The sequence below is a fragment of the Leptonotus elevatus genome, chromosome 11, assembly GCF_054856555.1.
Source record: "Leptonotus elevatus isolate MCC_2025b chromosome 11, RoL_Lele_1.0, whole genome shotgun sequence".
In the NCBI taxonomy this organism is placed as follows: Eukaryota; Metazoa; Chordata; class Actinopteri; order Syngnathiformes; family Syngnathidae; genus Leptonotus; species Leptonotus elevatus.
In genome coordinates, this window is record NC_141249.1 from 7,879,566 (window position 1) to 7,898,716 (window position 19,151).

Here is a 19,151-nt window from a genome sequence, read left to right on the forward strand (position 1 = left end):
ACCAAATTTTAAAATTCGATTGTCTATTGACTTCACCAGGGGAACAACAATTTCTGCTTCTGTTGAGTATGTTTGTATAATTTTTTATTATTTTATTCGTAATGTATGTATCCTCATGGCATTATGTTCAGTGTTCATAAATGTAAAGTCACGTTTGTTTATAATCTTTTTTTTTTATGATATAGCCCTTATGTATTTTTATTATTATTTATGATTATTTATGACTCTTTTTTTTCTGAGGCCACATTGTAAATATATGCCTTCCCTTATTAGGACAATTATGACAGAAAGGTAAGAAACATCAGTTTTCTAGCAAAGCACAGCGATCTGCACATTTTATTTAATTCTAATTTATTTGTTTATTTATTAATTATTTATAAGATACAAATGTTGATTCAGAACTCCAAATGATATATATAGCACAGTTGTGTTCTGTTACATTGCACTTTTATATATTATTGATGGTTTCTACAATTTTGACATGATAGTGGTGGTATTAATCTGATAAATGCAAATTCAAGGCTCAGGAACCAAATGCACGGCACATCACTATATAATATTTATTTGTAATATTGCTATCTCTAAGTGTGGGCCTGGTGAGTGGCGTTTGTGATGCCATCAAAGGTGAAAGAGCGAAGAAACATTTCAGATTGTTAAAGTATGTCTTGTGATAATGGAAAATAGATATCCTAGAGCTGGACTGGCCATCTGGCATAAAGGACAGCTGCCCGGTGGGCCGGCGTCTTTTGGTGCTGGTGTGGTGACAATGACCATTTTCCTCAATTTTTCCGCAGGACACCGGCCCACAACGGGCCAGACCATTAATCAATTTACAATATAGACAGCCAAGGGTGGCCAAGAGTCATGTCATACAAAAGGTTCTGTATATATGTCCATTTTATTTCATGAAACCCTGAGTGTGGACGGTATAAAAAAAAAGGAAAATATCAAGTTCTCTTTTGGGCTGGTGACCAGTCCTGGGTGTACACAGACAGCTGGGATAAGGAGAATCACTATAGAAAATAATGGATGGATGGGATTAGCAACGTGTTTTTATTTCACAAACGGTTTTGAGGATCTTATTCAAAGACAACAAGTAACTCATGTGACATGTATTTCTTCAAGGTTACATTTGATAAGAAAAGTCTTTAAGCGCACAAAACCATGTGGGTCATGTTGCAGCGACCCTGACCCCTACCATCCGAACGTGCGTACAGCTGCTGTATGCTGACGAGTCATTTACAGGAAACTTCGGTGTGTGTGTGAGAGAGGACAATAGTGTTACGTGGCAGAACATGAGCTTGAATCAGCAAGTGCAAAAAATTATGAAATAGACAACAAAAATCCCAACATAAATGTATTATCAGCTGAGTTATGGTGACACAAAAGAGATTTTTAAATGATTATATTTTCTTTTACAGATCCACAAATACGGAGGAATCGGCCATCACGTAGCTTAGCTGTCCTTGCAATGACATTGTGACCATACAGTGCCGGTAAGTGACTGATTGTTTTTTGGAAAAGGAGAAGAAGAGGCTGAATCATTAATCCCTGGTAGTGAAGCGCTCGCTGTACGTGCAGACTGGAGCGGAGGCGTTGACGGCACCGCTCTCGAAGTCGTAGAAGTCATTTAGAGTAGCGAGCAAATGGAGATCCTTCGTTCATTTTGTCCTGGGAAGAAGAAGGGAAAAAAAGCAATCCTAAATGATAGTATGCGTCATGCATTTCATGTTTTCATTTGAAGCCATTCGAAATAGCCGACAATCGTCCGTCAACTGATAGGGCACAAATTGAACTGCTTGGAACTGAACATTTCGACAGTGAACAATTATTGAAGTACTACAGGTACTATATTTTCTCTGCTGGCTGGCTGGAAGAAACAATGTGATTCCAAACCCTGAGTTAGGTTTCCAAATGCATCTTCTTTTCATTGTAAATTACTATGTACATTCGTATTCAACTTCACCTGCAACAAATTCAATTAGTTTCCCCTCTTTCTCACTTCAGCATTTTAATGACACAATCAGTCATGTTGCAACGATACAGTGAGTGAACAGGAAATGCAAATGATGACACTTCCACTCAACTTGGCAGCTTCTTTTGACGCCAACGAGACACGAAAAGTCACCTCTAACTAAGCGACCTTCGGGCAACCTTTACATTCCCGCTGCTTTTCTCACCGTCACTTCTGCTGTCATTTATTAAGCCTATCTGCTAATCATCACCTCCTCACTTTGCAGAGTCAGTGTTTGTACCCATATGAGCAGGTTACTGCATGTGGACATACAATGCCGGCCACTTCATTAGGTACACTTAACGCAATGCAATTTGATCTAGTACAGTGGTTCTTAACCTGGCTTCGATCGAACCCCAGGGGTTGACGATGATGTCAACGAGTTTGGCAGCAATGCTCCAAAAAACAAAAAAAAAAGCTCAACACAAACCCTCCTCCTTTCCTGCTTCTCTGACTTTTTCAAGCACAACAATCCAGTCAGCTTTCCTGTTGACGTAAAAGAGTAAGCAGAAAGCCACCGAGGCGAAGGGGAACAAATGACGGCAATGTGTTTTGAATGCCAGCTTTCATTCCCCGTCATGGGTGAGTGTTCAATTCTCCTGCGGAGCTCGTCACTCCACAACAGTCACCATTCATTCACATTTGGCTCCAGAGTAGACGTATCACCCTTTGCTTCACGGTGGCCTCTGCACGGGGAGCACCTTGACCGAGCGGTAACACAACGGTAAAAGTGGCCCGAGCTGAGCTCAACCTGTTTGAGGCAGAGTTTAGTGGAGGGGCAAAACAAATCAATTTGAAAGCAAACACGGTCTGATACATACATTTATATTAATTTCAATTCAAATCAGTTTCGCAGCTAAAAGCCATCATTGTTGACTGTATGTACTGTTAGGCAACATTTTCATTTCCTACAGCGCTTATCATGCTTAATGGGGGTTGCAGGCGAACTGGAGTCTATCCCAGGTGACAGGAGGACTGCAGCTGAGATTTGAACCCTAAACATGAGAACTGTGATGAAGACATGCAAACCAAAAAGACATCATGCTGCTCTTTGTCGTACGAGCCAATATGGCACCCTAGGCGAGATTGTAACATTGTAACGGTTTACGCAAAATAAAATATGTTCTTCATTGTATTATCGTATCCGGCAAACAAATCATGCAAGTGACGCCTAACGAGAAAAAACAAAAAATGGCAACAACTTGACCTCTGGTTTCCACATGTTCCCTTTTTTTTCTTCTCTGTGCTTCGGGCAGTTTTGGTCATTTTAACATATTTAGTGCTCACAAAGTTCTCTGGGGTTCCAATCAGATCTAGGAAGGAATATTTGGTATTATCATTATCATTTTTATCAGATTATTATTAGTATTATCATTTTTAGGGTTAGGGTTCATTCTACATCTATCTATCTATCTAATCCATCCAACCCATCCATCGATCTAATCCACCCATCCATCGATCTAATCGATCCATCCATCTATCTATTGATCTAATCGATCCATCCATCTATCTATTGATCTAATCCATCCATCCATCCATCTATCTATTGATCTAATCCATCCTTCCATCCATTGATCTAAACCATCTATCTATCTATTTATCTATCCATTCAATCCATCCATCCATCCATCCCATCTATCCATCCATCTATCCATCTATCTAATCCATCCATCTATCTATCCATCCCATTTACACCATCCACACCATCCACACCATTCATCCCATCTATCCATCCATCATCCATCTAATCCATCCATCCTGAATAATTTTTGGGTACACCCCTTCAAAAAGAAGAAACTATTTTGTGCCACCAACTCTCTACCACAACTTTAAATAGTACCATTTGTCTATAACATTTTTGTAAGTGCAATACTCCCCGCGCGCACTCTGGCAATATGACCACCACTGCCACCTACTGCAGTGGATGTGCGATTACACGTTATTCTAGTGAGACGCGCCCCTCCTGGCATCATCTTTGTGTGATCACATCACGTCAGGTCAAATTGGTAAACATTGGTTTCCCCAATTTCCATGCAGTGCCTCAATGGTTCTCGCAGGCACAGCTGGATAACTCATCTTTGATCTTCCCAAAAAGTCTTGAAAGGTAGCTTGCTTTTTTGTACCGACATACTCTATCTCCCCTAATTTTGAGGTATTTGAGGTCATGCAAAGAAATGTACATCCAGTTTGTACGATGGCAAAATTTGTGAGCAGCTGGGATAGGTTGGATGGAGTATATCTATCTATTAAAGCTATAGCAGGAAAAAAAAAATTATTGGCAGTCAGTTAACAACAGGGGACTGTAAAAAAGCACTTTGAGAACAAAAAATGTTTTCAAACTCACCATGGGCACATCTTCAAGCCTCTCAAAGTCGGAGCTCGGTGACTGGATACATTTGACTGTGGCCACGATGAGCAGGAGAGCAAGGACGATGCAGAAGATGGTGATGATGGCGACAAGGCCAGGATTGGCCCTCAAGTCGTCCTCACCAAAAAGTTGAGGAAGAGCTGAGAGGGTCAGAAATACATCATTGGGATGATTTAGGGCTGTGTTACCTAAAAGTCATATGGTAAATGAATGGTTGTTTTTAACTGAAAACAGCCCCCGAGCCTAAAGATGACGTAACATATTGTACTGTCTCTCTTCTGTGGGAAAGGTTGTCCAAGGCTGCCCAAGTGTTTCATTCACGTCGTGATGTAGTAGACTGACCTTGGCTGGTTGATATTTGGTGAGATGTGACGACAGTCGAGGCACCTAAGATTGTCGATAGAAGCGGTGTTGTCTCTTTGGAAGTCTGCCTGGCAACCGCAGTGTCATGCTCCTGTATCCTGTTGGATGTTTGCGGAGGCCGCGCTGACGCTTGCGATGTCCGTGTCGGAGGAACTGTTCGCTGCTGTGTGCTGTGACTGGTCCGACCTTCATTGTTTGTTTTTGTTAAAGCGCTCACCGATGTCTGTTTAACTGTTGAAGAGAAGCTCGTGCCTGCAAATGAACATTATATACATTATTCCTAAAGTTAGTTAATTCCGAGTATGCAAGCAAATGTCACACCCACTCAAGACTCCAGTGTACACTTTTGATTTTCAATTTTCTGGGTTGTTATTACGGAAGCGTGGAACTGCCGATGTTGAGTAATTTTTGGCTGGCGAGTGCTTAAAGCTGATATCTGTGACAATTTGGCCAGAAATATCTTTACAATAGACTTTTTATTTGACCAATTATGACTGAAATATTTTCTAATTAGTAGATTAACACCTCAGCTGTTCACAATGGGTACTCTTGAAAGGCTCTAGCCAATAGTTTTCAGACTGGATTCGGGTTCGAATTTCCCGCCCTCTGTCTGCAGATGTGACGTCATTCGCGTATTGTGTACGTGAACAAGGGTGTGTGCAGTTTCATTTTTCATCAACAGGTGGCAGTAGCGATTCGAAATTGAATTTTCTGCGTCCAGTAGCTTTAAAGCTGCTCTCTGTAACAATTTGGCCAAAAATATCTTTACAATTGCCTTTTTATTTGACCATTTATGACTGAAAGATCTTCTAATTAGTATATTACGATTAACACACACCGGAATCACCCAAATGATCTAGTCCTATCCCCACTAACTTATAAGTTATTACATTTAATAATATATCATTAAAATATAAAATAAAACAAATGAAGAGAGAAAAAAACAAATGAAAACATGCGCTTTTCTTAAAAGCACAGATATTATGTAAATTATAAACCCGTATCCATTGCTTACTCAAAAAATAAAAAATATAATGACAAACATGAAAAACATATACAATTAATCTAATCACAATATAATAAATTTTCAAAAATTGTACATACATGGGAACATAGAGCATGCTTATACCCATACACATACATTTAAGTGCATACAGCATACATACATTATATGCATTTTCCTGCATATACACTCATAGATTCATTTTATTTATACCTGATTTATATATTTTTGTAGCACTCTATATTTTTTAAACATCTTATTGAACATAGCAAATGATTGTAATTGTTCCAGAAATTAACCCCTTTAACAGAAACACACATTTATTTGTTTTATATTTGTTCTTATCATTGATTTTTTCAAAACAAAAACAACTAAAGTCAAGTGATAAACATGACAAGAGCTGTGACGTGGCAGCAGCATGACGTGGCTAAACAACAAATGAACAGACACAGACTGAGGCCCCGTCCGGACGGAAACAAAGACGGCTTGGTTCCTCAAACAAATCTCATACACACAGAAGCATTTCAAGACTTGCGTGTGTCCAAAAGAAGACGCTGAGAACGTTTAACGGCTGTAATGTATACACCAAGCCTGGAGTGGCGCTGTAGCGCAGCCACAGGAAGTTAACAGAAAGCGTAGAAGACGGACACTTTTTTTATAACTTTATTGCAATCTACAGAACAAACATGGCTTTGCATGTATCGAAACAACATGAAAAAGACGAACACAAAAGAAGTGACAATGGTGAGTGATTCAAGTACAACACCGCTTGTTGAACGTGGGAATAAAGAAGCAAAATATTTTGCTGCAAAAGCATAGGCAAGCTAAGGAGGCTGCGCAAAACGACTACGACACGGCTCTCCGCCATTGTTAGTGACAGACTGACGGTTCACGCGAGAATTGGCGCATAAGTCATCAATCTGCGACAATGCGTCATCGCGCTGCGACCATTGCGTCATCACTGGATCCTGCATATGGTGTCCAGACGGACGCGTATGGGGCGCGTATTGAAATCTTTCCACTCTGGAGCCCGGTTTCAAAAGTGATCGGTTTCAAGCTCCGAAACCGCGCCATCGTGTGGACGAACGGCCTAAACGGTAGGGGTTGGAATATTTGAATGTCTCCCGATTCGGTTCCGATTTTTGGGTGTGCGATTTGATTCAGAATCGATTTTCGATTAAGGACGATTTTTGATTCAAAATGATTTGATTGACAATGATTTTTGTTTCTATTTATAGATGTTCAAGGAATTGTAATAATCTACTCCAGTCTGACTCGCTAATGCTAATTAGCGCTCTACTCGCGGCACTTTTATCACTCAAAAGAACGGCTCCACGATGCAAAAAAACAACTTTATTGGAATAACTTTATCGTGACTTTTTCCTTCTACTCTCTAATGTGGCTACAACTTAACAGTGTATCAGACCGCGTGGAACCACACTGCCCCTAAGTGGCCAAATCGGGTACAACGTGAAGTGCTCCCAATAAAGGCACACTCAATCAAAGGGAAGACAGTATGAAATAATTTTAATAAAATCGATTTAGAATCGTAATAAATGAGAATCGCGATTCTTATGAGAATCGATTTTTTGGGCACACCCTTACTAAACGGTAAGAAACTTGTGAGGATACATTGAAATTGGCTTTTGTGTGGACGGGGCCTGAGAAACCAAGAAGTTAAATACACACTCACTAATAAGACAATGAGGCACACCTGGACAAGACACGTGGCTGAGGGAACTGATTGGCTGACACAAGGGTCGAGGGAAGCACAGGTGGACAAAATCACACTTGACCAGACAAAAGGAGACACAAAGAAACACATCCTGACAAAAACAAAAGGAAACATGACAACAAAAATCGAACGTTAACCAGACCAACCAAACCAAAATCATGACCGAAACAACAAAAACTAACCAAAACATGACAACTTGAAGCATCTGTAGTGAGCTACGCAAAACTGTCATTAATATTTTTACTTAAATCAGCAAAACAACAGGACTCGAGATTTTCAATCATACTGTCAACTGAAATGATGAAACAAGCACGCATGTTTAACCAGTAGAAATGTTGAAGTCTGACTTACTGTGACTGATGGTCACAGCCAGCAGGGAGAGGAGCACAGTCAGATGCATCACTGCTGTATGTTGGAAAAGGAAAAAGCTGGCAGCACAGACTTGCACACACACATCCTTAAGAGCAGGATGCGTTGCACGTCTGTTTGGCCACTGCATAACCTAGAAGCTTGTTCGGCAATGTTTGAATAGTAGCCGTGTTGGCATGCTGCTCCCCATCCCTCAAGTTGTACAACACTTTTACACTGGAGCTGGCACCTTAGCAAACATCCTCATTATCATCCTATGTTCATCATCGGTACGCATTAATGACACAATATTCATTAGATGTCACAGGCATAAACAGGATATAAGCATGATGGTCCATAAGAAGCAGCACTCTTCACAAAAAAACACTTTACTGTCATCTCTATCAGTGAATCCAAACAATCATCCAATTTCTCTTTTTTCCATTCCGTGATGTCTTGTGGAAATGTTCTAATGTACAATGTGCCTTGGCTCAATAAACGTTGGGCAACACTGTCTTCCACTGTTCATCAATAAAAATGGTGTGACAATGTACATTTTTAATATACAATGATCAGCATTAACACCCATTCGATTGCACAAGTGCACCTAATGAAGAGGCCATTGGGTGTATTTAAGTGAAAAATCTGTTGGAAAGACAAAAATGCATAAAGTTTCCGGCTCACGGAGGTACCCAAAGTTGGCTTCAAAAGACAAAGCAACTTTACTTGTCAATAGTCTCTGTTTGCTGATTGGACGAAGCAGAATCGTTTCGTCTACCTAACTTTTGTTTCGACCAATCACGGCAAAGGATGAAAATGTCGTCACCGACATGCGACTGTTGTGAATAGCTGATATCATGGCGTTGAGTTTATGTTGTCGGTCACATAATTAATTGCAGCGTCCACGCATTCGTCCACCGATGTCGCCATGTTTGGTTTGTTTCTTCCCACGGCTTCGGCGCTTCTTGTTTTCGTCACAGCTGCATATCCCGCCCCCAAATACAATGTCACTCTGTGATTGGTCCGAACCACCAGTGCTTCGTATTGGTGGAAATCAATGAGAGCGGTACAAGATGGATTCTCGGGAGTTTGTGAACCCAAAAATACTGCGAGAATACATCTTGCGAGAGCAAGGTTAGTCAATAGTAGCATCATTTAAAAATGCCAACCAACAAAAATAAAGACATTAACCAAAAATTAAGTAAATGGTTGTGTTAGTTCATAATACAAACAAGATGCTTTTGCAGTGATGTGAAGACCACATAGGGGCAACAAAATAGGTCTGATATCATTTTGAGTTTTATTTTACAAAATATAAATAAAACACAAAGCCAACACCTGTCCTATTATTGTATACGAATGATTTTGTCAGTAGTGAAGCATCATAAATCAAAGATTGGTGATCGGCTAGAAAATTATGTTTGGCGCACTCCTAGCGTTAACTTACATCTTAAATTTGGCATCACACACATACAGTACAAGATCCAAATCTTATAATGAACAAACAGTAATTTAACAGTTGACATCTTAGTCTTAGATTATCATGATTAAAAAATATTTTAAAAAATACTGTCATTTTTATCAACTTGAAAGGGAGACCATGTAGATGGAAAATTAAGCACTATTTTCCAGCGACACTGTGCATGCACACACACACACTAACAAAAAACTGTGGTTTAAAAAAAAAGGCCTCTCACAAGCATGGCTTCCACGCTGAACTGAAAACAATACATTTAAACGCTTTAGAGTAATAACATTTCAATGTGGATAAGGTACACTGAAAAAGTGCAATGTTACATATATGATTTTTATGTAAACCTGTTGCACAGTTCAGGATCACAGGATTGGCGGTGACCACCAATTCCAATGCAAATATGCTATGTATAACAATGAAGTAACAAAAATAATAACTTGTGTCAAGTTTGATATTTTTAAGTCACAGTGTCTAATGTCATTGAAAATGGTTTAATTGAAACGTGAATTTTTTTAGTATAGCTTAACCTAACAGATATTGCTGTTCTACTACAGTTTAATAGTAAATTCTCTTGTGAGAAGGGTCAAAGGTAAATTGCACTTGAGGAAAATGATATCTTACTCAAAGTGACCAATGTCAAATTTTGTATTTCTTGTAGCGCTTTCAGTCTGTGGTGGTTATAAGTCACCACCCTTTCCTTTTCTTTTTATCTCGGAATGTCCGCACAAACATGGGACAACATCACGCTGTCTGAATACCCTGACATCATGAATGCAGTACAGTGCCATTAAAAAAAACATGGAAAAACGTATTCCAGCAAAGTAACTTTAAGTGTCCACCTGCAGCAGTTTTAACAATCAGGAGGAGCAGCCCGTCTTTGACTTCACCACCCACTTTTCTCCTCCGGAGTTTTGGATGGTGGCAGAGCTTTCGGCTGCACTTCTGCCACACTGATGTCTGATAGCAACTCCGAGGGCTGGCTGTCATCCTGCACACAACATAACAGCGTATTAGGGCCACGTATAAATACATTTTTTTTTTAGAGGGTGGGGGCAATATTCTGAGAAAAAAAACTCGCAAATTTGCGACATTATAAAGTTTGCAAGAAAAAAATACGAAACTTACGAGAAATACACGCAGAGTACAATTTGGGTGTTTGTGTCAATACTTTTCGGTCGGGTTTTCAAATAAGGAGATGATTAGTCATTGCTTCAGCAAAGATTAACCATATGATGTTAAGCATTTGCTCTTTGAAGCCGTCTCACTTTGCGAAGGTCTACACCCTGAGGATCAAGCCTTTAAGTTTGACTTATTTGTTTTGTTTTTGAGCAGATCAAGCAAATATGCCATGTTCCAAAAACAAAACATTGCAACGCATTATAATAGACCGATATGCTTTTTTCAGGGCCGATACAGATACAGACTATCGGTAGTCAGGGAGGCCGATAACCGATATACAGCTAACTGTTAGCTCGCGGGCTAACCGTTCATCCACACGCTAACTCCCAAATAGCCGCTAATTCGCGAGCTAGCCGGTTACCTCGCGGGCTAACCGTTCACCCACACGCTAACCCCGGGATAACTCCCAAATAGCCGCTAAAAAACGGCTATTAGGTTAGCCCGCAAGCTAAAGCGGGCTAATAGCCATTAATTCACAAGCTAGCTGGTTAGCTTGTGGACTAATAGCCGCTAATTGCTGTGGTGGGCGGGGCCAATGTTGCAGGGAGTCAACAGCCGTTTTACCCCACATGCAGACACACAAAAACTCTTCCTGGTAGTTCGAAGTTTTGGTAATATAAAATTTCCAAAGCCTCTCATGACAAAAGTGCTCTCTCTAAGTAAAAAAAACCAAAAAACATTGTACATTCTTTGCTAGTGATTTACCAAAGGCTTTAACTAATATTAATAAAGTATATTTCACAAGGTAAATGTAACTTAATTAAGTTTGATTGAATAAACAATTTATTTGTGTGTGCTAAAAAATTTGCCTTGTGTATGATCCTTACTGCGAGAGAGTGTTAATTTGTTAAAATGTACATTTATGTTTACAGGATAATTCTTTATGCATTTTGGTATTTTTTTGTACAAGTATCTAAATTGATGTGTCGAATCTGCTGATCTCCGCCATTCACTTGCATTTACCTAAAGCATGCTAGCTTCTGATTGGTTTGTGTTAATCAGCGGATAGGGGATCAGGAAGTGTTGTTGCTCTCTGCCTTGTATGATGACTAAAATTTAAATTAAGAAGGAATCCGTCTCCAATCTCGATCCTGCCTTTTCATTTATAAACAGTGTCTCATTAACCACCAACGAATCCTCACATTAGACTATAGCTACTCTTCGTGTATTTGTCGTAAGTTTCTGAGGTTTTTTTCCTCGCAAATTTTCCACTTTAAAAAGTGGCTAATTTTCACGTTTTTTCTCGGAATATTACCCCCACCCCCTGAAAAAAATATGTATATATTTATACGTGGCCTTAATATGCCGTCATACAGCATACACACAAAAAGTATGTAAAAATAAAATTTTCACACACAAATCAAAAGGAACATGAAGATAAAAGTCCCTTTGTCCTCCTACAAGGTCAACTTACTCTGTGTTTTAGATAGGAGAGGTAGGTGTCCCACCCCAAGGTGACGGTGTTGACGTACACAACACGGAATTTGGGTGAGAGGAAATAAAAGTTGATCATCTGAGCCGCAGGCCAAACGCACCAGTCAGCCTGTCAGCAAGCAGGAGGAGGAACACAGATAAGCATAAACAAACACCAGACGATTAGGCAGCGCCTAATGTTGACGCACAACAACCCTACCCACAATCAAAATCTGCCTCACAAACCGGGGCTACAAAAATGAATACATCTTTTTTTAATGTGGTAAAGTGAATTTTTAACCTGCTCGCACAAACAGTAAGACATGAAAGGTGAAAGAGCAGCATAATGCACATGCCTCATTTAGTTTGCTGAGCTCACATGCTAATTTGAGCAAAACAGCTCAGCTGGCAGCGATTGTGTTAAATATTTGAGCAAACCTTCACTTCACTTCTGTCAAATAAAATTGAAACTTGACATGATGGACGTGTTGCAGCGTTTATGGAAGGAAAGATTGCTGGAAGAAAGTCACCTAGCATTAGCATCCCCCCTCCCCCCAATGTTTTACACATAACATAGGTCAAAATGAGTCTTTGACATGGTTCAAGTTTGACATCTATGCATTTTGTCGATTGAATGCAAAATCCTTCGAAAAGCTGAGGCCTGCATAAATAAGTAATTTGATTTTGGTATTGTAGTGTAAATTCACTACTTATTATGTATCCACCCACTTGAAAGTTACTACATACTCACTCACTTGATTTAGGAAAGAAAAATTGCTGCGCTTGTGCTAAAAACTTTGCATCACCTGCCAACCTTGCAGAAGTTGAAGAAAAATTTATTATTTTTTATAAATTGTTTATTTTTGTAGATATTCCTACGCAGGAACCAGAATTGAGATTTGTCCGCACACATTTCGTGGAGGGTGATTAGCGGCTATTAGCCCGCAAATAGCCGCTAATTTGCAAGCTAACGGTTATCTCACCGTTCACCCACACGCTAACCCCAGGATAACTCCCAAATAGCCGCTAAAAAACGGTTATTAGGTTAGCCCGCAAGCTAAAGCAGGCTAATAGCCATTAATTCACAAGCTAGCTGGTTAGCTTGCGGGCTAATAGCCGCTAATTGCTGCTTATTGGCCGCTAGCACTGCACGAGCAACCAATCAGATGGTGCTGTGGGCGGGCCAATGTTGCAGAGAGTCAACAGCCGCTGACTCAGAGCAGACGGAGGAGAAAAGCGTCAGTCGGAGCAAAAATAACAGTTTTTAATATATTGGCTATCAAAACAAAAAAAACAAGGCTGATGCCGATATTCATAAAATGCTGAATATCGGCGCCGATTATCAGTGGGCCGATTATCGGTTTATTCCTAGCAATTAATCTAAATTTAATTACAATTTCAATTATTACACTCCACAATTACAAAATCGGCATTATCGTAAACAAAAATAAAAGATCATAAAAGTAATTTTGAGTTGTTTAAATTTATATATTTGCACCTTTTTTATTTTAAAATTACTAATTTAATAAATCTTGTTTGGTCCAAAAGGAACTTGCATAATTATAGTGTTTCAAAGAAATGTATTTGTCTTATATTTTACACGTTTAAACATTTTCTGTTTTGTACCAAAAAAAAACAAATGATTGTCCTAATCGTGATTGCAGTTTTTTACCAAACCAATCGTGATTAATATTTTCTTCATTATTGAGCAACCCTAAAAAAACGGCGTCTTCGCCATTTCCAACCTAAACTATCTTGCAAACCCAATAAAAGAACATCAAAGATTATAAATTTTTTTAAAAATAAATATGTTGTGACATGGACCTGTAAGATTTTATGCATGGCATGTTTAGAAAAGAAGTAAACCTTTGAATAGGGAAAAATGTTAAAACGTGCACAACATGTAATGCAACTTTGATGATGAGTAACGGCTGAAGAGACGAAGACTACCTTTGGAGGTGAGTCTCACATTTGGGTTGGACTTACACGGCATGGTTTAAGAAGTAACAATTTTTCGCTCCCAAGTGGACTGTAAAATGGTCGCCTTTGCCATTTTGTGCATTTTCTTCCATCTCTTTCCTGTACTATTGTGCTCCTCCTTTTCCTCCTCATCCAAGTGTTCAAATTGAGAGATTCCACTGTATTTACTTGACTTTGCAGTGTCTCATAGCTTTATTTCTATTTGTCCAAATGCTGACTCATTGTGCAGCACAAGTTATTGTTGGGTTTTTAAACCTTCCACTCTCCACCCTGCACTGGAGTGTTTGTGTTTTAAGCTGCAAGAATGCACACCAAACTAGACCCGCTTGTCACATCTCCACTGATGCCTTGTGAAGCTGCATGCACGTGCACTTACTTTATAAAATTCCCAGAATTTATCTTTAAACTCCTCCCATCCGTGGGATAACGAGCGTCCCTCCATGACCCCCATACCTGCAATAAACACAGTTGTGAGTCAGTCGTGCGTAAGCGAGGCGCTTCATCAAGACAAGCTTGAGATAAATTGCACACTTGAGGTGAACTCAACTCTTATAAAGTATACAAGACACAAAGCGTCATTTGTCACACACAACCTTTGAACTATTTCCGATATGAAAGCATATCGTCTTTTGTCCTACCCCACGCACATCAAGAGCTCAACCTTTGACACTTTTACTCACCTGTACTACCAGTGAGAATGTTCTTGCGAAATGTTTGTTACATGATATTTATCCAACACTTGAAAAGAACGCACAACGAATTGTAGGCAGTCGCCAAATGTGGCGCAAAACCTCTAAATTAAATGGCTGCGTGGCAAAAAAACAAACGATGGTTCTCACCTAAAAAGTACCACATGCCAAGTGTTGGCGACGCAATCATCTGGTCCACCAGAACCTTCTTGACCACCGTGTTCATAGCGTAGCCTACAAATCTTCTGTCCAACCATGTGTACCAAAAGTGCAGCACTGGACCCATGGAGCAGCCCACCACAAACATACGACCTTTTGGGAACAAGAAAGGACACAAACAGAAATATGATGAGGTTAGAACATATAGTATAAAAACAGCCTGCACACCCATCAAGTGTGAAATTACATATTCCCCTGATTCATTTCTATTTTGAGTTTAGTCTTGACTTTTTACTCAGATTTCTATTGACTTTTTTTTTCTTTCTTTTTTACTGTGTGCTTGTATTGCTGCACTTTGAGATTTATTTTATAAATGTAAAGTGTGTTACAAATTAAATGTATTATTATTATTATTATAACCAGAAGACAACATGAGTAGTCCACAGGTCTTTTCTAAAAAATAGTTCACCACAGGTTGGGACACTGTGACTTACTAAGAAAATGTATACAGAAGATTTGTAATCTTTATTTATATAAACTTTCTTCTGTACTAAATATTCTACATTTTGTCAAAAAATATAATAGATTGTGTTCAGTGGGGATAACGCTGTTTTTATTCACCCAAATATTTCAAAAAGGTCATTTTAGGGCTGTCATTTTAATATAGTGTGATACCGCGTTATTCTTGCTCAGGGTTATTATATTCAGAAGGATTATTGTCAGAATCTCTCATATCTGCTCATACCTTTTGTGGACTAGTGGATGCATCACCAAACACAAATTCGCCCCCACCCCTAGAAGCTAAGGCTATTAGCTAATGGTAATATGTGCATCCAATAAAACTCAGTGCAGCTCTGCTTTCAGTTTTTATTTAATGGAGAGTTTCACTGCTCCCCCCCCTCTGGATTATAAATGAATGTCACTCGTTCAAAACCAACACTGGATGATTTAATGTGGAGCAGGGGTTGTTATTGTGCAAATTAGCTTCACACACAAATAGAGGGACAACAAATGATTTGCTTGGTTGTGTAATTTCACACTTGATGGGTGTGCAGGCCCTCTTGAGATCCAGCTTCTTAACCAACAATTAAAAATGACATTTTCCTTATGAAAGTATGTCACCGGCTTTTACCACATTCAAACTGGAAATTATTTCTGATAATAAAGCTTTCACCATCTGTGGAGCTCTGAGGTGGTTTGGGAGAGCATTCCACAGACGGGGAGCAGCAGACTGGAAAGCCCTGTCGCCCGTGGTCTTGGGTCCTGAGTTCTGGGCGGACGCAGACGGTGCAGTTGGCCTGACCGGGTTCTGTCTGATGTGTGCGTTTGAGGAGTTCTGTGAGGTAGGTGGGGGCTACGGCGTGCAGACAGTGATGGGTGTGAAGGAGAATTTTGTATTTGATACGGAAATGTATGGGAAGTCATATATTTACTTGAAAAAGCTTAGTAATGGTTATTTACAAGAAGTTTGACTAGAATTTCTGATGTGAACAAACTTTACTAGATTATTTTCAAGTAAATATCAATCCCCATTTTTTCAGTGTAGCAATGGAATTGTATTCCATGCCTGCTGACGACACAACCGGGTTAACTAGTAGCCACCTGCAGTGTAATTTGGCGGCTTTGTGCTAACACCACCAGGGAAAATAGAATTCATGCTGCCTTTGTGGGGACTCGCAGGTGTGTCGGAATTTGTAGTCATTTGTTTACATTATGTGAAGCCACCACTAGCTCCGTCCACAGTTATGTTCACAAAAGCGGGACTCGCCATTGGCTCAGAAATATATGTGGGATGAGGTTCGGTTTAGGGCTGGGCAATAAATCGAATTAATTCGATGCATCGTCATTTTAAAAATCGAATCGTTGAAAATTTGCTAAATAGAATTTTGTCTTCTGGATTATTAAAAGCTGTTGTTCTTATGTTCTGTTACATTGAAATGTTTTTGTGACTTGCAATTTTGCACAAGTGGCAGAGAATGCTGGATGGGTGGTTTACAAGACATGTTTACAATAGCTACCAACTGTCTTAACATTTTGCACAGGAATAATTTTTAATTAAATTAAATCTAATAAATGTTTGTTGGGTTTATTAGATTAAAACCGTAATGCAAAAATTGAGATTTTATTTTTGGGCTATATCGCCCAGCCATAGTTTGTTTCAGCAAAACAAGTAATAGTATTCTATAATCCTTGATCCGTGTGGTAGTTTGAAAAAGGCATGAAGAGACCTGTTATTAGGCCGCCTGAGTTGTGTTTTAGGTTATTAAAAAGAAAAGGGGAAAAAAGCACATTATATGTATCTCTTTGAAAGTTTAAGAAAGCTGATTGGGCTAATTTGACTTTTGATCTTAGTGTCAGCAGTATGAGGATGACATCAGCGCAATATGGTCATGATTAACTATTAATTTGATATCATGACTGTATCATTAATCAGGCTTGAGTGTGATTAGTGAAAAGGTGATTAACCACAGTGAATTCATGAATTAACAAGCAGGGCAATACTTTTTCCACACAGAGCCAGATCGCTTTGAACATGTTTTTTTCTCCCTTAATAAATCAAATCACTATTTAAAACTGCTATTTTATCTTCACCTGGGTTATTTTTGGTCTGACTTTATTTTGGTCTGACTTTTCATTTGGTTGATGTCTACACTACAGCATCAACAGGTTTAACTGAGCCTGAGACCAAGCTTATATGTCACCGATGACAAATCCAGTACATCGGTGGCTCTCCCCTTGTCCTCTCACCTGTCCTGTTCCAGTCTCGGATTCTGGTCGGGTCCTTGTGCCTTTCCCGGCTCTGCTGTAGCAAGTCACCCAGGGCCAGCATGCATCCTCCGCTCACTGTGTTGGTGAGCAGCAGGTAACGGCCCTGGAACAACTGCAGCCACGAGAACCGTATGCGGACCACAAACTCTTTGCCCACCCGGGGAAGCATATCGTATGGACCGTAGAAACAACACTGTCATCTATATAGTTATTTCTTAGACTGATTTAGTGGATAAAACTCCAGCAAGACTCCTAAAATGAAGCGCCTCCAATGACAGGACGTAACTTGATGACGTAGTAGACGAGTGGTACGAAACAGAGGAAATGATTCAAGAGTATTCATGAGGGCTAAAAGAAGACAGTAATTGTGGGTCCGCCACCTGCTGGTGTGGCAGAATACACTAGTGATGTCCATTCGTCTGCTCAGCACAGTACTGTATAAATATAAAGGGCCTTCTCGATTTACGGCTGACCTTCCTACGACGTAGCCAAAAATTATGTATTTATTAATTTCTTCATTTGTTTCATTTATTTATTTATTTTGTAATAACCTTAAATGGTTCATATAGTCATACATGACACCCACCACAATAAAGAAAGGGCTGGAGTTGTTATGCTTATAACCAAATAAACAAAAGTCTATCAACTACCCATAGTGGAAAGGAAATACAATAAGTAAATTTACACAACGCCTGTAGTTGTACACATTTATGTTTATTTTTGCACAATATAATTATTACATATTAAAAGCATTTGAAATTGTTTTTTATTTTATTCAGTGAGGGTTTATTCTGCTAATGATACTTTTATACTTGTTTTTATGCTTACTTTATTTTGTTTAAATTGCAATGCTTTTAATTATCATTTATTTCATTTGTGTGTGCAAGTTTGTTTTTGTTTCTACATTTAATCAATAATGTTTAATTATATCATATAGAATTAAAATTTGCAAAGGTGCCAAACTGGAATACTTGCCAATGGCAATTTGAGTTTGTATTTAGAAAAGGGATATTGTATAATACATTGTGTGTAGGTATGGTATTGTTATAATTAGGAAATACAAACCATACATCCATCCATTTCCTGAACCGCTTATTCCTCACAATGGTCATGGGGGTGCTGGAGCCTATCCCAGCCGGCTTCGGGCAGTAGGATATACAAACCTTAAACAAAATTATTGTGCTCATTAAAATGACATATTTACAATTTTGTTCACCAACTGCCAACTCATTATAGCCGTTTCTAGGCAGGACCCCAAAATATAAATGGGAAGTGGCCGAAAATATTATTGACAGTGATACAGTGGTGACTTACAATATAATACACCCAGTGCATAAAATATGTTAACTCCTCTTGGTTCTCTTCCTTCCACTGTGCAGGAAATAATAATGTTGCTGACATTAGGAGCACTGGCCAGCTGCTCAGTCCTTTATGTATGTGCAAACAACACACATCGGCAGACCATACCGCCCTTGTTAGTCATTTATTTTAATATTTTACATTGGATTAATAAACAAGCCAAAAAAAGTTCTGGATAAATATAATTGAAAAAGAGTAGTGAGAAAATTCCGTGCCCTCCACCACGTGACCTTGATGCTTTTGCAATAATGCTGTGCACTAATGATCCCATCCGCAGGGAGCATTAAGGCTTGACATG

At 39.2% G+C, this 19,151-nt stretch overlaps 2 protein-coding genes across 2 annotated transcripts; both read right to left on the reverse strand.

The window, feature by feature from the left end:
• Positions 1-1,034: 1,034 nt before the first annotated feature.
• cist1 (colon, intestine and stomach enriched 1) lies at positions 1,035-7,962 on the reverse strand. The gene is made up of 4 exons (XM_086088250.1): positions 7,835-7,962; positions 4,725-4,997; positions 4,359-4,522; positions 1,035-1,671 (listed from the first exon to the last, which is right to left on the reverse strand). Exons 1-4 carry the CDS (start codon positions 7,881-7,883, stop codon positions 1,627-1,629), a joined length of 531 nt encoding a protein of 176 aa, XP_085944376.1. The 5' UTR covers positions 7,884-7,962; the 3' UTR covers positions 1,035-1,626.
• Positions 7,963-9,114: 1,152 nt separating this feature from the next.
• Positions 9,115-17,784, reverse strand: mpv17l2 (MPV17 mitochondrial inner membrane protein like 2). The gene is made up of 5 exons (XM_086088249.1): positions 17,474-17,784; positions 14,717-14,878; positions 14,254-14,330; positions 11,899-12,027; positions 9,115-10,293 (listed from the first exon to the last, which is right to left on the reverse strand). Exons 1-5 carry the CDS (start codon positions 17,661-17,663, stop codon positions 10,189-10,191), a joined length of 663 nt encoding a protein of 220 aa, XP_085944375.1. The 5' UTR covers positions 17,664-17,784; the 3' UTR covers positions 9,115-10,188.
• Between the last annotated feature and the right edge of the window lie 1,367 nt (positions 17,785-19,151).